The 16647-nt window shown below is 41.5% G+C and overlaps 1 protein-coding gene across 1 annotated transcript in view; it reads left to right on the top strand.

The window, feature by feature from the left end:
• Positions 1–16647, top strand: part of TOP1 (topoisomerase (DNA) I) — a 59857-nt gene that overhangs the window by 133 nt on the left and 43077 nt on the right. Inside the window, exons 2-4 of the mRNA XM_006881717.1 lie at positions 203–282; positions 387–743; positions 821–908. Of these exons, the coding sequence (XP_006881779.1) occupies positions 203–282; positions 387–743; positions 821–908 (525 nt within the window). The remainder of the gene's footprint in view (positions 1–202; positions 283–386; positions 744–820; positions 909–16647) is intronic.

A 16647-nucleotide genomic window follows, 5' to 3' on the forward strand; every position in this document is an offset into this window, starting at 1 on the left:
TCGGCCCCGCCGCCGCTTTGACAGGCCGGGCGCCCGGCCGCTGGAGTCCGCCCGGCGGGGCGCGCCGACTCGCTAGGCCGCGGCCCAAAGCCGCCAAGTTGCACATTTTATTTATTTTTGTGGGTTTGTTGGTATTTTTGGGGGGTGTTGTTGGGAGGAAGGGGGCGATGGCTGCCCTTTGAGGCCTTTCCCTTGTCCCCAGCGGCGCTCGGGGTGCAGCGGGGCTCCAGCCTCCCCCCACCGCGAGCGCGCGCGTTCTCGCCGCCCGGGGACCCGGGGATGGTGGCGTGTTCAGGGGGTGACGGTGGAAGAAGAGGGGGGGGTGTCGTAATGTTTGCCCTGTTGTTTGATTATTTCCTCCTCTTCCTCTCTCTCTCTCTCTCTAGATCGAGGTGGATTTCCGATTGAACGGTGAGTGCATCCGCTCGGCCCCCGAATACCACCCCCATCACCCTTTTCCCCAGGCCCCGGGATCCCCCTGGTCGCCGGCCGGCCACCCCGCAGCCAGGCTGGAGCCGGCCGGAGGGACAGACATGGCGTCCCAGAGACTAAGTCCCGGCTCCTCGCTCACCGGCCCCATTGTTCCCATCGGGCCGCCTCTGCGCCTCCTTTCCGGGGGCCCCAGCGCCCCCAGACCTCGGCCTTCCCAAGAGGGGTCAGTGGAGACCCCGCCTCGGCCGCCGGCCAGCCCGGGGGACCCTTGGCGGGCCCGGATCCCTCCCGGGAAAGTGGCCTTGTCGACGGTCGGGACTTAGTCTCTGCGCCATTTTCTTTTTCTCTTCTCCTGTGTGTCTGAGTGTCTCTTCTCTCCCTCCCTCAGCTCCTTGCTCGAGCTGCCCAGAACCAGCTCGGGGCCCCGCGGGGCCGTGGACACCCCAAGCTTGCCTGCCAGTACCGCCTGGGAGTGGGTCTCCCCATCCTGATGATGATGATGGTGATGATTTGATTTCCTCGCCTTTCCCCTAGACAGCACTTTTTATTTGGGTTCTCCCCTTTGCTGCTGCTGCTGGTGCTTTCTTTTCATTTCTGTCTCCAGAATGCAAGATGCCCTTTGCATCTGTTGATTTCTTTGTTTTATTATGATGATTTTCTTTTTAAATTTCCTTTCTGGCAGTGAGATGTTTGTAATGGGAATGAAGGGGTCCCTCAGGAAAGCAGTCCTTTGTGGATTTCTTCCCATTCCGAGATGTTAAGATGAGATTTATTTATTAGTATATATTTTTACTATTTTTAATTTAATTTTTTAATACCCCAAGTACTGTTCTGTAGGACCTGGCCTTGAGAAAGTTTTGCAAGTTCCCTGTGGGTTGCCCAGATGTTAATGTTGGATTCTGGCGTGTGGGTCAGTTTCTTTCCCCACCCTCCTTCCAAAGGGAGGTATTGGTGTCTGTAACTTTTCAGCCTGAGGTTCCTAAGGCAGTTTTTCCTAGAAACGTCGTTTAGTGTACTTGTCATGGGGAAAGCATCTCATCTGGATGTAGGATATTGGCCTTTTCATTTGGGCTCTGAAGAACTTAAAAAAACAAAAAACCCAACACCAAAATACAAAACCTTACAAGATTTTACTTATGTCTCAGACAAAAAGTGTCCAGCATCTATATACCCGTTTCCTTTTTAATTTTTTGGTAGCCACCGTTTTCCAGGTATCAAGAACTTGCTTGCTTTTCCCCAGACCTTTATTGTTTTGGAGCCTTTTCAACCAGATCAACACCTTTATTCTTCGAGTATTTGCACTTCAGTTTCCCCTTGAAGATTTTCCAATTAAAAAACTACTCACCCTTGAAGGCTTTCCAGTTAACGCCTTTGTAGGAGAAGGCGCTCCTCTGTACTGTGCGGGGAGTTCCCACGGACTGTGCTGGTACCTCCGAATCCTGCTCCGTTGAGTTTGGGCTCGAGGAACCTCTTCCCTGGAAAAGCTGATGAGTAGATTTTATGATCAGGAGTGCAGTCCTTCATGCTAACCTGCTCTACTGAGGGAAGTCAGGCCCAGATTTTCAAGTAGAGTTACCCGGTAAGAAGTGGTCCTCCTCTGAGAGAGAATCCAGTTCTAGCGTAGCATTTCTTGAGCATCTAATACATGCCAGTCCCCGGGCTCAGCAAGCCCTGCGACCACACTGCTCTTGCCTTCAGGTAATTGAGTCTGTTGGAGGAGATACAGATGGTTAATTATAAGGTACGTTCTTCTGGAGCATATTCGTAATCAAGATTTTGGGAGCATTGGAGACTTAATACTGTCTGGGGGTGGGGAAATTTAGAGGAGGTGACTTCTGAGCTGGATCTTGTGTAAGAGTAGATTCTGAGAGAAGTATCAGTGGTTAGAGTGTTTCTTAACTACCCGTTTAGCCAACCTATCAGGCTTTTACAAGAGGGAGGAGATAAGTCCCCTGCTGTCCAGTCAGTCGTAAAGCGTGTTTCTCTGTGATGTGGGAGCTTCGGTAGGACATGCCAAGTGAAGATTGACTTTCTGGCCTCCCTTAGGGAAAGATAGGCTTCTGAGTTTTAGGCTAGGGTGGGTAGATAATGTAGTTAGGAATGAAACAAAAAACTTTTCTCCTCATAATTGTCATTCTTAAATTTTACGAAAGAACTGTTGAATATATGAAAACAGTTGTGGACTGGAAAGATTTTTCCGTTTTACTGCCATTTTTATAAAGAACAAAGTAAATTAACAATAGACTTAGAAAAATGTCTTTTTGCATATAATAGCAGTAATGGCTAATATTTATTGAACCCTTACGGTCTGTCAGGCCCAGTTCACAGCTCTTCCCATGCACTGTCAAATTTAATCTAATGCTTGGAAGGATCTCGATAGTTGTATTCTATTCTATGCATTTTATAGGTGAGAAAACTAAGGCTTTGGCTTGTTAACTAGCTTGCCCAAGGGCCATGAATTGTGAATTCCAAAGCCTATGAGCTTAGCCTCCTTGCTGGAGAAATGATTGTAGAAGGAAGAAATGAAAATCTGTGGGTAAGCTGTCTTACAGGGTTGTAAAAGGAAAGAATTTGCTAGTTTGTCATTTGCTTATTTTTAATATTTTACACTAAACCTGCTGCTTCAAAGAAAGCCACGTTAGCTTTCTCTCCTTTTCCCTTTCTAAGTGTTTATATTAGAATCAATATCTTATGATTATTGCTAATGAAAAGAAAGGTTAGGTGTTAGTAACTGTGGTTTCTCTCAAGTTTTACACTGGTAACTAGTGATTGGGTCTGCAGGATACTTTTTTGAAAAAAATCAATGTTTAATTATGTTCAGACATGCTGTTATTGATCTTTGTATTAGAGAAGTTTGCTTAAGCATACTTTTAAATGAGCCTAATCCATTGTACAGATACATGTGCAAATACATTAAAACCAAACACCTCGTAACTTGTCTTTACTTAGCCTCCAAAAATCTAAATTTGTTTTTTTTCCATGGGTGACCATACTTTTTACAAAGGTATGTCGTTGCAGTTAGTGTGGAATTTGAACATTCTGGCCAAAAACTCTTAAGTGGGAAATGAAAAGTATAATACTGAGAGTGAGTTGGAAGTTGCAGGAACAGAGCCCATAACTTCTCTCTTATCTCGATGGAAAGGCCTTCTCAGTGTTAGTGGCATTAGTGGCTCAAAAGGCACTGCCATAGGCTTTGTGGTCTGGCTGCAGAAAGGATGATGATAACTAAGATCTGGCCGGGATGGTGTTTCAAGGACTGGTAGATTTACTCTAAAATTGTGGGATTCAGGCTGTTGATTGATTGGTATGAGTAAATAATTAACTCTGTCAGAGATTATCCCAAGGAAATGTTACGGGATATTAGTATATTAGTTGGACATCTTTTGTTGATTCTAGTTCACTTAGTAGATTAGATTGGATGGGAGAATGAAATAGAAATTGTCTGTTATACTGACGGGCACTTTTGTGCTTGTAAGCATGGTTGGGGGGCGAGAAGTCCAGTGAGTCGCTTTTTAAAAAGTCTCACATTTCTTAAACTGAAGAATGATGGTCCTTCTGGTGAAATCTGGCATATATGTCTTCAGACTCACTCCCAAAACACTTAATGGTTCAGTGTTGTCTTTTCTTCCACTCTAGCCAGTTTCCTTGGGGCACCTTTTTAAAATCCTTGAGCTCTTTATACTATTAAGTGAAGCTGTAGTCTAGTGTCTTGTTTGTTTTAAGATGACTAACATCAGATTTTATAAATAACATTTTAGACTGAGATGTACATGGTAGGACAAAGTCCAGCTCTTCCAAAAACAAGCCTACTGCCATTAGGAGTAGAGTATTCCAACCAATAGTGACGGTCTAGGACAAAGAAAACCTCCGCCTCCTTGGGTTTCTAGGACTATAAACCTTCCAGAAACAGACTGCCACATCTTTCTCCTGATGAGTAACTCGTGGGTCCAAACCACTGTCCTTTTAGTTAACAACCTACAACTAAACCACTTTGCCATCGAGTCTCCTTTCAAATAAAGCCCAGGAGTTAATAATCAGAAATATCTTATGGTCTAAAAGGTGAAAGCTGGATGTTGTTGCCGTTACTAACTTGTTTTTCCTTAGCGGATAAAGACGGAAAGTAGAAACCCAGGGCAAGGACCTCTGTTTGAATCGGACTTGTTGTCCTCACTGTCCTGTCAGCATAAAAAGAGGGAATTGTGAAGGTTTGAAAGAGATATTCATTCATTTGCTGGGTCATAGTGAATTAGTACCAATTTATTTCTATGAAAGCCAGGATATTTAAAAATTAACATGTTAAAGCTTATATTTTAAAATTAGTATTAAAGACTGATTTTGTTTTCAGTGGGGATATGGTATGTACCTAAAAATGTTTGCTGTTTGAGTCTGTAAATGGGTTTTGAGAAGCTTTGTTGTATGGCTGTTGTTAATGCTAATAGGGTGGGAAATTATTTTGTACTTTGTAGGTGTTTCTAATTCTGGGAACCTTCAGAATGTATTGAAATATGAATGCACATGTATGTGATGAATCTTTAATGACTAATCATACCTTCAGTCAGTAAAGAGAGATCGGTTGGCTGAGTCTGTAGGGAGTTAAGCTGCCTCCAGCAGTTGGATCCATTCTCTTTCTGTTCAATTTACAGCCTCAGAAACCCAATAGGGTCAGCCAGGAGTTGGCTCCAACCCAGTGGTGTTTGAGATTTTTGAGTCTATGAAGTTCAAAGATGGATTTAAATAACATTTTCGTTTGCATGATGTTATGGAGATTTTTTGAAGTAGCATTTGATGGAGGAGAAGCCTAGTAGAATTTATAGCCATTGCCTTAGAAGGTAGAGTGAGTTGAGTGCGTTTCTTGGGTCCTATGCAGAAGTATAAGGAGTTCTGGTGGCGTAGTGAGTGGCAAGACGCTGTGCTCCAGTCCCGCATGTATGTAGTTTGAGTCCACCAGCTGCTCCGCAGGACAAGGGTGGACAGTCTCCTCTGGGACGATTAACTGCCTCTGAAAACCCGCTGGAGGGTCATCTGTGGGTTGGTTCTGACTCAACTGTACACCACAGCATGCTCAAGTATAGGAAGCTCTGGTGGCCTAGTGCTAAGAAGCTGTGCTGCAGTCCCAAAGGCACGTGGTTTGAATGCACTGGCTGCTCTGTAGGAGAAAGATGGGCATTCTTGCCTCTAAAAACCCACTGGAGGGGTAGCTGTGGGTCGGTTCTGACTCAGCGGCACTGAGACAACATTGGAGGATGGCACAGGCGATGGCAGGGTTCAGATCCCTTGTTCCTAGGGTCACTGAGTTGTCAAGAGTACCCAACAACAGCAGCATGATTTAGACTGTTTGACTCTATGTTAATTATTTTGAAACAGCTGACTATACATAAGACCGTTTGAGCAAGCAATTTGACTTTCGCCTTAAGTGAAGAGTTTAGGATGGGAGAGGTTCCAAACTGGCCTCTGAAGAAATGAATGAAGTATTGTGTTTAAAGGAAGCTTTCATATTGTGTTTAAACTTGGAGTACTTAGTAACATTTGGAACAAGTGTTTTCTCTATTTCCTTGCCTTGTAAATCTGGAGTTAGGGAAGCAGCTTTCCATTATCCGGCTCTAAGCCAAGAATTGAAGTAGGAAATTTAGAATAGAGACTGTCGGCATGTTGGAATTAGCCCTTTACTGCACCTACCGCTCCTTTTTGACACCCTCCCCCCCCTTGAACTTTGTTACACGTCTTACTAGTTATCCTTCTGTTTTAACAGTCATGGTCTTACGCAGTATTTGTCCTTATGAAACTGAGTGAGTTCATGCAACATAATGCTCTCTAGCCTCTCCCATGATGTATATTATTTTTCGAAATCATTGCTTCTTTTTTTTTTTAAATCATTGCTTCTGAGTGATGCGTAATATTCTATCGTGCGAATGTACTATAGTTTCTCAATCCATTTGTATGTTGATGGACAGCTGAACTATTTCCATGTTCTTACTCTTGTGAATAACACTGTTTCACTCCTAGGAAACTAGAACTGAGACACAAATGAGGATTTTTACACCAGTGTCCACGGCAAAGTTATTCACTTTATGTCCTCCTTGCCAGGCCTGTCTAGGTATATGCAGTGTGCTCTCTGCTGATGGCCCAGCACAGGGCCTGGTACTGTGGAGAGGGATAAATGTGGAAAAGAGGGCTGGAGAGAGGCTGCCAGCTAATGAGGTGGGGGGGGGGGAGCATAGGCTGAATTTCTGATAGATAATTATAGTATTTTTAACAGTTTACAGAAATTGATTAACAGCATCAAGGTACAGTTGAACATAATTTTTATTCTTTATGTTTAATTATAATCCTAAATACTTGTACTTCAAACTTAGAGGAAAGTTACATTGCTGATATCTGGGGAATACTGAGGAAGTAGATTGTAATATCATTGAGTTAGACCACCAATATAAAAAAGTATGTTAAGTGGCCTTACCTATAGCTGAATGTGTTCTATGTCTTCAAATTTAGTAAAGGAACTTTAGAGGAGCAAGGCAATGTTTTAATCTTTGTGCTAATTACTACTTTTAATTGTTCTGTGTTTTCAAATCCGTTCATATTACACTTGAGAATTTTCCTGAAGTGTGTATGACAGAATTAACATATCAAAGGTAGTATTTTTTTATTTACACTTCGTTTCTGCCCTCTCTATCAGATTTGAATTGGGAATATATCTCTAGCAGTTTATTAATTCTCCTCTGAGTCTAGGAAGATAACTTTATTTTTATAGATTTAAGAAATTGAAATTAAGAAATTATTAGCATTCTCCGATAAACCCAGATGAACCCAACAAAAGGTGTAAAGGCAATCAGAAGTGTTTGGGACCTTACTTCTTTATCTGTTGTCATTCATGATGTTGAGAACAAAGAACAGATATGTGGGGTTTCTGTCATTTTGCTATATTTTAAAAACAATAAGCAAATCAGCCAACTTTGTACCCACATATTCTTTGTATTGTTTTACCTAACTAAGATAGAGGTGGCCAGGAGAGAGACATCTTGATTCTTTGGAGTTTACAAAACTAAAAAGTTATACATTGGAAGTTAGGCTTACTCTAGAATAATGTCCCATTTTGTCACTTAATAAAAAGCCTAGATATTATTAATCTTACTACCGTATAGATGAAAGTTCAGATTCATAAAGCTTAATAGGCATACTGTGGTAGGGCTAGAGACAAATCTAACAGGCTTCAGGAACAAAGTCATTTTCACTTGTGGATTTCATTGGCCCAGACGCCATACACACTTCTCTCAATTCCTATAAAGGAGCTCCTTTATTTCTTTGTAGTCAGCTGAGCCCTTGCTCAGCAGCAGAAGGGGAAGTGGGAGGAAAGGCACTGAGAGCTTGCTGAAACCCACTGCTGTCAATTTGATTCCGACTTAAAGTGACCCTGTAGCACCCAGTGGAACTCCCCATAGGATTTCCTAGACTTTCTGGGAGCAGATGGTCCCATCTTTCCCATGAGCTTACTAGATGCCACCTTGTAATAGGCACCAAGTCACAATTTAATAAGGACACTACGGGTTGTAGAGGTTTGTGGGAGAATGAGAAATGAAGAAAGAAAAAAAAAAAGTCTTGACCTTTCCCACCTCCCCTTTTTAGTGGCATACTGCCTCAGTCCTGAGTCTAGGACACTCAGGCTGTGGTGCGTAAACTAACACAGATGTTATTTGCTGGTTCAGATGGCTTGAATCCCTTGCACCTGGGCTAATAGTCTTTAGGAGATATTTTGCTGTTAAAACTGGAATCAGATTGATACTGAAGGGTCTAAGCGGTGGTGAGGGAGGTTAAGGGGAGAGATGTGTTAGGCTCTTGAGCACAGCTGCAGTAAAGTAGAAATTTGGACAGAAAAATCTATAAATTCCTGTTAACTATGAAACATGGTGTGGGCACTGAACTTCTGAGCTACAAAATTATATATCTTTGTGTCACAAACTATTCATAGTTAACTTGGTATATGAAAATGTCTCTCTGTCTATATGTATTAAGAGTAAATATTGGTCAGCCAGCTTTGATCCCGAAATGGAGCTTTAGTTTGAATGTTGTGTTTGTGATAGTGATTTGGGTGATTCTTTCATTCCCTAGTATTCCTTGTTAACATTTTGAATCTTCATGAAAATTATATAGTGAACAGTGGTAGTATATATATATAACTAGAGTTGGTTGAGTATTTACCTAACTGGACTGTGTAGCCTACCGTAATCTCTTCACATTTATAAAGCAATCTCTTCAAAGTAAAGGGTTGTGGGTCTGTTTGTAGGTTTGGACAGAGTTAAGAGCCAAGTGTATTTATTCTTTTCCATGTTTCTAAGAATAAGACAAATTGGTTACTGCTGACCAGCAGTGAGAAGATAGCCTCAGAAATGAAGACATTCTGTTCCATTGTTGTGTCTAATTACTCAGCCATTTACTAGAACTGTGAATTTTTTAAAAAATTATTTTTTTTTTAATTATTTTTTGTGTGAGTGCACCATCAAATCAGATCTGAGTGGTACAGGAGGAGATTGTCCCTCCTTTCCTGGCAGAGCATCTGGTGGATTCGAACCATGCGCCTCTGGGATTGTAGTTGCAGCTCCTTGCCACTAGGCCACCAGAGCTCCCCTAAAAAATTATTAAGGATATGCAGAGCCTTGTCTTTCTTGTGCATTTATTACGTGAAAAGCCAAGTTCATTATTTGTGATTGTTTTTTAAACCTTGAAACTGAGTTTGTTTTATATCACTGTATTTTTCAAGACCATTTTACTATCTCTTCTCCCCTTTGAACCTTCATTTTCCCTTACTCAGATAATTGCTTAACAAGACTAACTCAAATTCCTATAAAATAGGAATAAGAATGTCTTAAATAAAACTCCATTATGAAAATTAAGTACCAAATTTGAGTGTAGATCTTTGGACACAATAATTTAAATAATCAGCCCCTCACCTCTTTGTATCGAGTCAGAACTGATTCATAGCTCACCCTCCGGCAGATTTTCAGAGACTGTAAACAACGTTGGAGGAGGCTGCCCGGCATCTGGAGGAGGCTGCCCAGCATCTGGTGGATTTGAACCTGCCTGTCTTTGTGTTAGTAGCACAACCCCTTACCTACTAGGCCATTAGAATGAGAGTGTAAATAATGACTTAAGATTCTAACTAATGCCAAATCACCTTGAATTTGTTGTTTTGGAAGTGCTGCTTAAATGAAGTGGAAGATGGGCAGCCTCTTCCTGTGCTATTTACAGCCTCTGAAAACCTGCTGGAGGGTAAGCTGTGATTCAGTTCTGACTCCATGGCAGTGGGTTGTTGTTGACTTGCCGGAAATAAACGGATTTTAGCGATCTCTTTATTAATGTCTGTAGATCAAGCCTCGTGAATCTTATTAGAGATTTAACACTTTGATGAGAAGGATCACAGAGGCATTACTACAGGAGTGGTGGTGTGCCGTGGAGTCATTTCCAGCTGCACCGTTATGATGGAGCGGAACTCTTACTGTGTTTTCTAGGTTGTGATTCTCACTAGAGCAAACCACCAGGAATTTCTTGCTTGCTGGTGGGTTTAAACTGCTGAACTTTAGCTTAGAAACCAAGTGGTTAACCATTGCACTACAAGGGCTCCTTGCAGCAGGAATTGTTTTTGTTGGTATGTGCTGTTGAGTGAGCTGCAACTCCCAGTAACCCCTTGAACAAGGGATCTGAACCTTGGCCTATTTTATATCATTCTCACCATCTCTGACATACTTGAATGGAGCCTATTGTTACTGTTGGTCCATCGTGTTTGGTGAAGGTCTATCTTCCTCTCCCACTCTGCCTTTCCCAACATGCTGTCCTTAACCAAGGACTGCCTCATTCTGACAACATGAATAGTTTTAGAAATTAATACTCCACTAATGATAGGACAGAAAAAATGATTTTGTATGGTAAAAATTATAGAGTCTCTTATTTCAAGGAGTCTTCAAGGATAAATGTTGCAGGGAAAAAAATTGATTCTGAATGTTTTTAAGAAAAAACCCTCTAGGGAGCTTTATTGGTAATACTGCGTGGCTGTGTTGCCCCAGTATGTAAGGAGAGTGTCCCAAGAGGACTGGATTTAAAAGTCTTCAACACTTGGACTTCTTATACCTGTTTTCTTTTATTCAGAATGTGAATGAAATTGGTGGGGTTCTTTCCTCATACCCAACCAGGCAGCCGTGATATAGTGGGAAAGATAGACACTTTGAGTCAAGGTAATTTGAATTAGTTCTTCTCACTAGCTAGATGTTTGAACAAATTAGGTCTTAGTTCTTCATCTGTAAATTAGGTATAATACTTAGCATACTAGAGTGAAGATTAGTGAGTATGTGAAGATTGCTTTCTGAAAGGTGAGCTTTAAAACAATATTAAGCTTTTTACCAGTGATTTAAAAACAAGACTCTTTTTTAGAGATTGTATGATTAGTCTTTTATTCAAAGGGACATCCTTGATTTCTTTAAATTTGGAGGTATGTCTACTGTGAAATTTTCACCCTGACTGGGAGTTGTGCGGGGGCGGGGGGGCGCTACAGAGAGTCAGGTCTGATACTCTAGGCTGTGAATCTGTGCCAGCCAACTCTGGAGGCTATGGACTTGGTTTGACTTTGTGGCACTTTCTCGTGATAAGTACTTACTGTGTGTTCACAACACTTTTTTTGTGTTTAATTACAGTTTAAGAATAATTTTTCATCTTTGCTCTTACTATGGTACATTATTTAGGAAACTAAAAATTTCATGTTTAATTATAAAATGGAAGATTTATGTTGCTGTGTTTATTCAAACATTGAGAAATTATATTTGCAACAACTAGAAACAGATGAATAAGACAAAAATCTGAATGGATCTCAGAATGAATACTTTGAAGTTAGTAAGTTGCAGATATGTACACTAATTTCCTCTATTGAAGTTCTGGATTTTTCATTGGGCCTCAGTACAAAGGCTCCTCTGTCAACCAGGGTGAACGGAGACAGGAAGTACTTTCTGTCAGTTTATGGTGTACTCTGAAAGAAAGTGACATCTCCACTTATTGTCAGTTCTAGGAGGGTCTGTCCTATAAACCACTCCCACCCTACCACCCTTTAGAAAAACTAGAAGCCTTGAAGCCGAGAACTTTACATTTCTAATACCCATATTCTGATTTTTTTTCTATAATTATATTTTATTAATTTTCATAAACATTTACAGAGATTTTGGGCTTCCATTCATTCATTGTTGCACTATTCTCTCTACCCTCCTCCCAGTTTGTTCTTGTCCAAATGCCACAGTGCTTGTCAAAGCCAGTTCTGATTAATCTTCTTTGTCAGTGTGTCCTTTGCCATTCCCTATCACTCCTCCCTGAGAGAGACTTCACCCTGAGTCATAAGGAAAAGGGGACGGCGTATTCTCTTAGCTACTTCCTGCTGAAAAGGGACGCTGTGGGTTTCAGGGTGAAGATCTTCTCTCACTACTCTAAAGGGCCCCTTTGGCAGTAGGAAACACATAGACTATTATGGAGATTGATTTTGGAATTTAGATGCACTCTTATTGATTGTGCTTGGCCGTACATGTTCATATCCTTGAAGATGTATCATGGGGGTGTTGCAACCTAGAAGACACAAATTTGACTAACCAGTTATAAGTACCTGAATCAAAAATTATGGAAAAGTAAAAGAAAAGATTCTTTCATTGTTTTACAAACCCTCCCCCAGGTCCCCTCCACCATGTAGCCCTCGCTCTAGTCTCCTGTGATGACAGAAATACCTAGTTATATCTCTCTTTTAAACAGTTTTCTCCCTCCTCTGTTTCAGTGCAGTATACATTATTGAACCCACCTTACTCAGTCTCTCTCCAACCCCAAGGACAGTCCCATTCTACAACAGTGGCATCATGTAATATTTGTCCTTTTGTGACTGGGATATTTCACTCAGCATAATGTTCTCCAGAGTCAACCATTTTGAATAATATTGCATGAGTTCCTTGTTTTTTAATGCAGCATAGTATTCCATTGTGCGAATATACCACAGCTTCTCTAGCCATTCGTTTGTTGATGGGCACTTAGGTTTTTACCAACTCCTTGCTATTGCCATGTTCTGATTTTATAATTGGTCTGTCTCAATACTTTGGGCTTGTCACAAGAAGAGACCAGTCTTTGGAGAATGACATCATGCTTGGAAGGGCTGAGGGGACAGCGCAAGAGAGGAAGACCCTGAATGAGTTGGATTGACTCAGTGACTAGGGTGATAGGGGTAGATACATTGGAGACAATGAAATTGGCTCAAGATAGGGCACGGTTCAGACCTAGGGTTTGTACATAGGGTCGCAATGCGTTGCAAGCGACTAGACAGCATGTACAACAACTACTGAAGAAATACTTAGAATTGGATTCTGGGGAGTTAATTCCTACTGTGTTTTCTTTTTAAATAAAATGCTTAGCTGTTAAACAAAAGGACAGTAGTTGAAACCTACCAGCCACTGTACTCCATGACACAAAGATGTGGTGGTCAGCCTCCATGAAGATTTGTGGACCTGGAGACCAGCTGGGTAATTCTCTATCCAACAGAATCACTGTGAGTCCCACTTGTCAGCAGTGGATTAGTAACCTTTTCTAACCCATAATGTCTAGGTACAGGTTAATACACTAAAACTGTTAAACTCCTCTGGAAGGTGCAGAGTACATAGTGGTATTGTTGTTGTTGTTAAGTGCCGTCGAGTTGCAGGTGACTCATAGTGACCCTAAGAAGGAGAGTCCTAGACGCATGGGTGCCTTTCATCCTCTCTCCAGGTTCATAGGGTTTCTGGAGGCAAGCTATTATGGAAGTGGATGCCGCTCCTCCTTCCAAACATAGTGGTATTACGTGCAGTGATTTGAATAGTAGAAGAGTGGAGGAGAAAATGTTGGGCTTTGCTGTGCCGTAGTCTTAGTCTGGGCTGTTTCGTGGAGTGATGGATGCAGTGCTGCTGCCTCTTACTACTCAGCATCAGGAGTAAGAAATGAGAAACAAGATCCTCTTGGGGAATTGATCAAACTTCAGACTTTTTCTCAATTTATCATGACTCCGGTTAACCAGGAAAGAAATGGGCTGAGGAGGAACAATACTTCAGCTACCCTTTTTGTCTGGTCTTTTAGACTTATTTCCAAACAGCTCTGAGGCCAAGAACCTTCTTTGAGAGGTCTTTCCAGTCTAGCACTGGGAAAGTCCAGGGCCACATGTGGGGGTGACACAGGCTCAGGGTTGGTTTAACCATATGATTGTTTTGTTTTTTCCTTTTTAAAAAAAATTAGAAAGCTTTTCCCTTTAGAACCTCAAAGCTCATTATAGACGCTAGTGCCACTGTAAGCCCAGAATGTAAAAAATTGTCGTATTAGCAAAAATGTACTATTTTCTCCATTGGGAAGCGTATTTAAGCAAACAAGAAGCTAAAGTTTTTCTAGCAGCAACATTAGAAATCTGATTGTGGAAGCAGTTGGGATAAGCCCAGGGAAACATGGGCATACTTTTGGAGACACTTTTCTCCCCTCCTTCAGAGTAACTCATTGAAAGAATTTGAACTGATCACTCTTACTGCAAAGTATAAGAAGACCATGGATTCCGGCTTTTTTCCTGCTATATTCCCACACCTGGGGTATTAAGTGGCAGAATTGGCACTCGGGCAATACTTGACCGAGTGAATGAATATCATGATGCCCATCTTCTCAGCTAGGGTTAGTTTTAATTTTAGTAGTATAAGAATGCCAGGCCCCTGATGGGATTTTGTTAGTTTGAGTCAGTCCATGATGAAATTCTTTGTTCATATAATATACATTTGGGGAAACAGAAGATAATTTGGGCTTGGAGATATAGTCCCTTCTCTAACTCTTCAATTTTTAGTTTTTCTTTAGAACTAAATCCTCCCATTTTTCTTTCTTTTTAAATTTTAGGGTGCTCTTTCTTAGTCAGAGACAACCTCTGTCCTGCCTATTTTAAAAAGCTATTAATGGCTGTAGAATTTTGGAAACGTTTTCATTGCGAATTGCTGTAAGAGTAATAATGGACTCTTCTGAGCTACAAAGGAGGCTCTGGTGGTGTAATCTATAGCAAGCTGTGCTGCTAAACCTAAAGGCTGCGTGTGTCTGGTAGCTTGACTGTCTCCTCCTGTTAGGATTTACTGCCTTGGAAACCTGATGGAGGGTTGATTAGAGTTGGAAGCGATTTGATGGCAGTGAGTTTGAGTTGAATGTGGACTGAAAGCTGTTGTTAATTACTGTGACGGTGAACATTTGAGAGCCCTGGCTTAGTGGTGCTAACTTTGCTGCCAACGCAAAGATGCATTGTTCGAATCCACCAGCTGCTTCATGGGAGAAAGATGAGTATTCAGCTACCATGCAATTTATTGCCTCCGAAAACCTGCTGGAAGGTCACATATGGGTCAGGTTCGACTTGACAGTACACAGCAACAGCAAGGTGTGAACCATTGGTGAGTTCCCTGAGTTGAAACTGGGTCAACATTGGTAATGACTGAATTTAGACAGCTCTGTGTGGTGGGTCGACAGGGGTAGTGGTGCTAGCAGGTTAGAATTCTAACTGCACCTCACACCTCCAACTGGCTTTTCCCAAGCTTCCTGACGGCTTTCAGTCAGGCATTAAGTTCCTGGGGAGATTCATACACCCTGATATGGACCACACTCCCGGATATCAGTCTTTATCACCAAGACCAGCTTGTTATCTGTCCTAGACAAAACCAGGCTTCTTTTTACACTGTGTGTGTGGAAGAGTGTTAATGTGTTATTTATGGGTTTGAAGATCAGGGAGGAAAGAGAAAAAAGGGTTGATCTCAGGAGAAAATACTGAATAAATGAGCATGTAAAAAATATCCTTAAAATGTCATTTAATCACCTAATGTGTTCAAGTGGTTCTGATATCTATTTCTAACACACCAGTTGTATACCTATGAGTGATGAGCAGATGTTACCTTCTCAAAAAGTGTGCTCCAGAGTTCCTTTCTGGGAAGGGCAGCTTTTGCTTTTGATTGTGTGGTTTTGCTCTGTATTCCTTCCCCTTCGAGGCTTATTTGACCTGATGATTTTTCTTTGGAGGAGCCCATCATGTTTTTCAGTTACCTTGTAGAAGGAGCATGACTTAAAGCCTGGCAGAGCTGCTTCTTTTATTGTAAAGGTCTTTTTGTTTGTAAGGAAACAAGACACTTCTGCCCTAATGTGCTTTCTCTTGTAGTTTAAAATGATGGCAAAATGGCTTTCAGAGCATGAAGTAGTTGATAAAAGTGATCAGTATTCAATGTGGAGTCCCATCATTTTTCTTTCTTGAGAAAGTAGAAATGTTTATGCTTGAATTACATTGTGACCACTTTAGTTAGACACCCTGGGTGGAATAACACTATTAGCCACCTACTGACTGCCCCAAACAAATGCAAATGTTTCTCTCTAGGGGAGGTTAGTTGGTATTGTCAGTACCTGCTTTAATAATACCAGGAAGCCAAAAGAACCTCCAGGGTTGTTGGAGAAGGTTAAGTTGTACTTCTTTCCTTTTCCTTCCTGTATATGAGTACAGGAAAGAAAACCAGACCAGATTTGACAGTAATCTTTTACCCATTGTTGGCCAGTGTAAATGGCCGTGGCTGCAGCCTCTCCTAAACTGTATGGAACGATGGGGTTACACAGTGGTTGTACCTCATTGATGAAGTTGCTGTATCTGCTGAAGCAGAACAATGATTGTGGGGATGGCAAAGGTCTAGACAGTGTTTAGTTCTGTTACAGAGGGTCTCTGAGTCAGAGCCAGCTCAGCAGCATCTAGTAACAACTTCATTGACAGCTGTCAACAAGTTTGTAATTTCTTAAAGGTTAGCCGTGAATTTTATAATTGCTCAAAGCCTGTAATTGAATCTTGAAATCCAGTTCTTAAATTTTGTGAGCCCCAGTTTCACAAGGGCCACTGATGTGTGCTGCAGTAGATAATGAACAGGGCCATGACGTTTCCCAAGGCCACTGATAAACTATAATCAACAAGGGCTTGAAGCTCTTTCCTGACCTTGACTGCCTTCCATTGCTGTCAAGTCATAGCAACCCCTCTACAGATTTCTGAGGCTCTAAGTCTTAACTGGGGGAATCTTTCTCTCTAAGAGGTGCTGGTGGATTTAAACTGCCAAAGACATACAACCTTTTTTTTTTTTTTTTTTGCAAAGCAACACCTTACAAAAACTACCTACCAGTGCTCTGTCCACTTTATAGACACAGTAA

The sequence above is a fragment of the Elephantulus edwardii genome, unplaced genomic scaffold (assembly GCF_000299155.1).
Source record: "Elephantulus edwardii isolate Elephantulus edwardi_28Jun2011 unplaced genomic scaffold, EleEdw1.0 scaffold00015, whole genome shotgun sequence".
Lineage (NCBI taxonomy): Eukaryota > Metazoa > Chordata > Mammalia > Macroscelidea > Macroscelididae > Elephantulus > Elephantulus edwardii.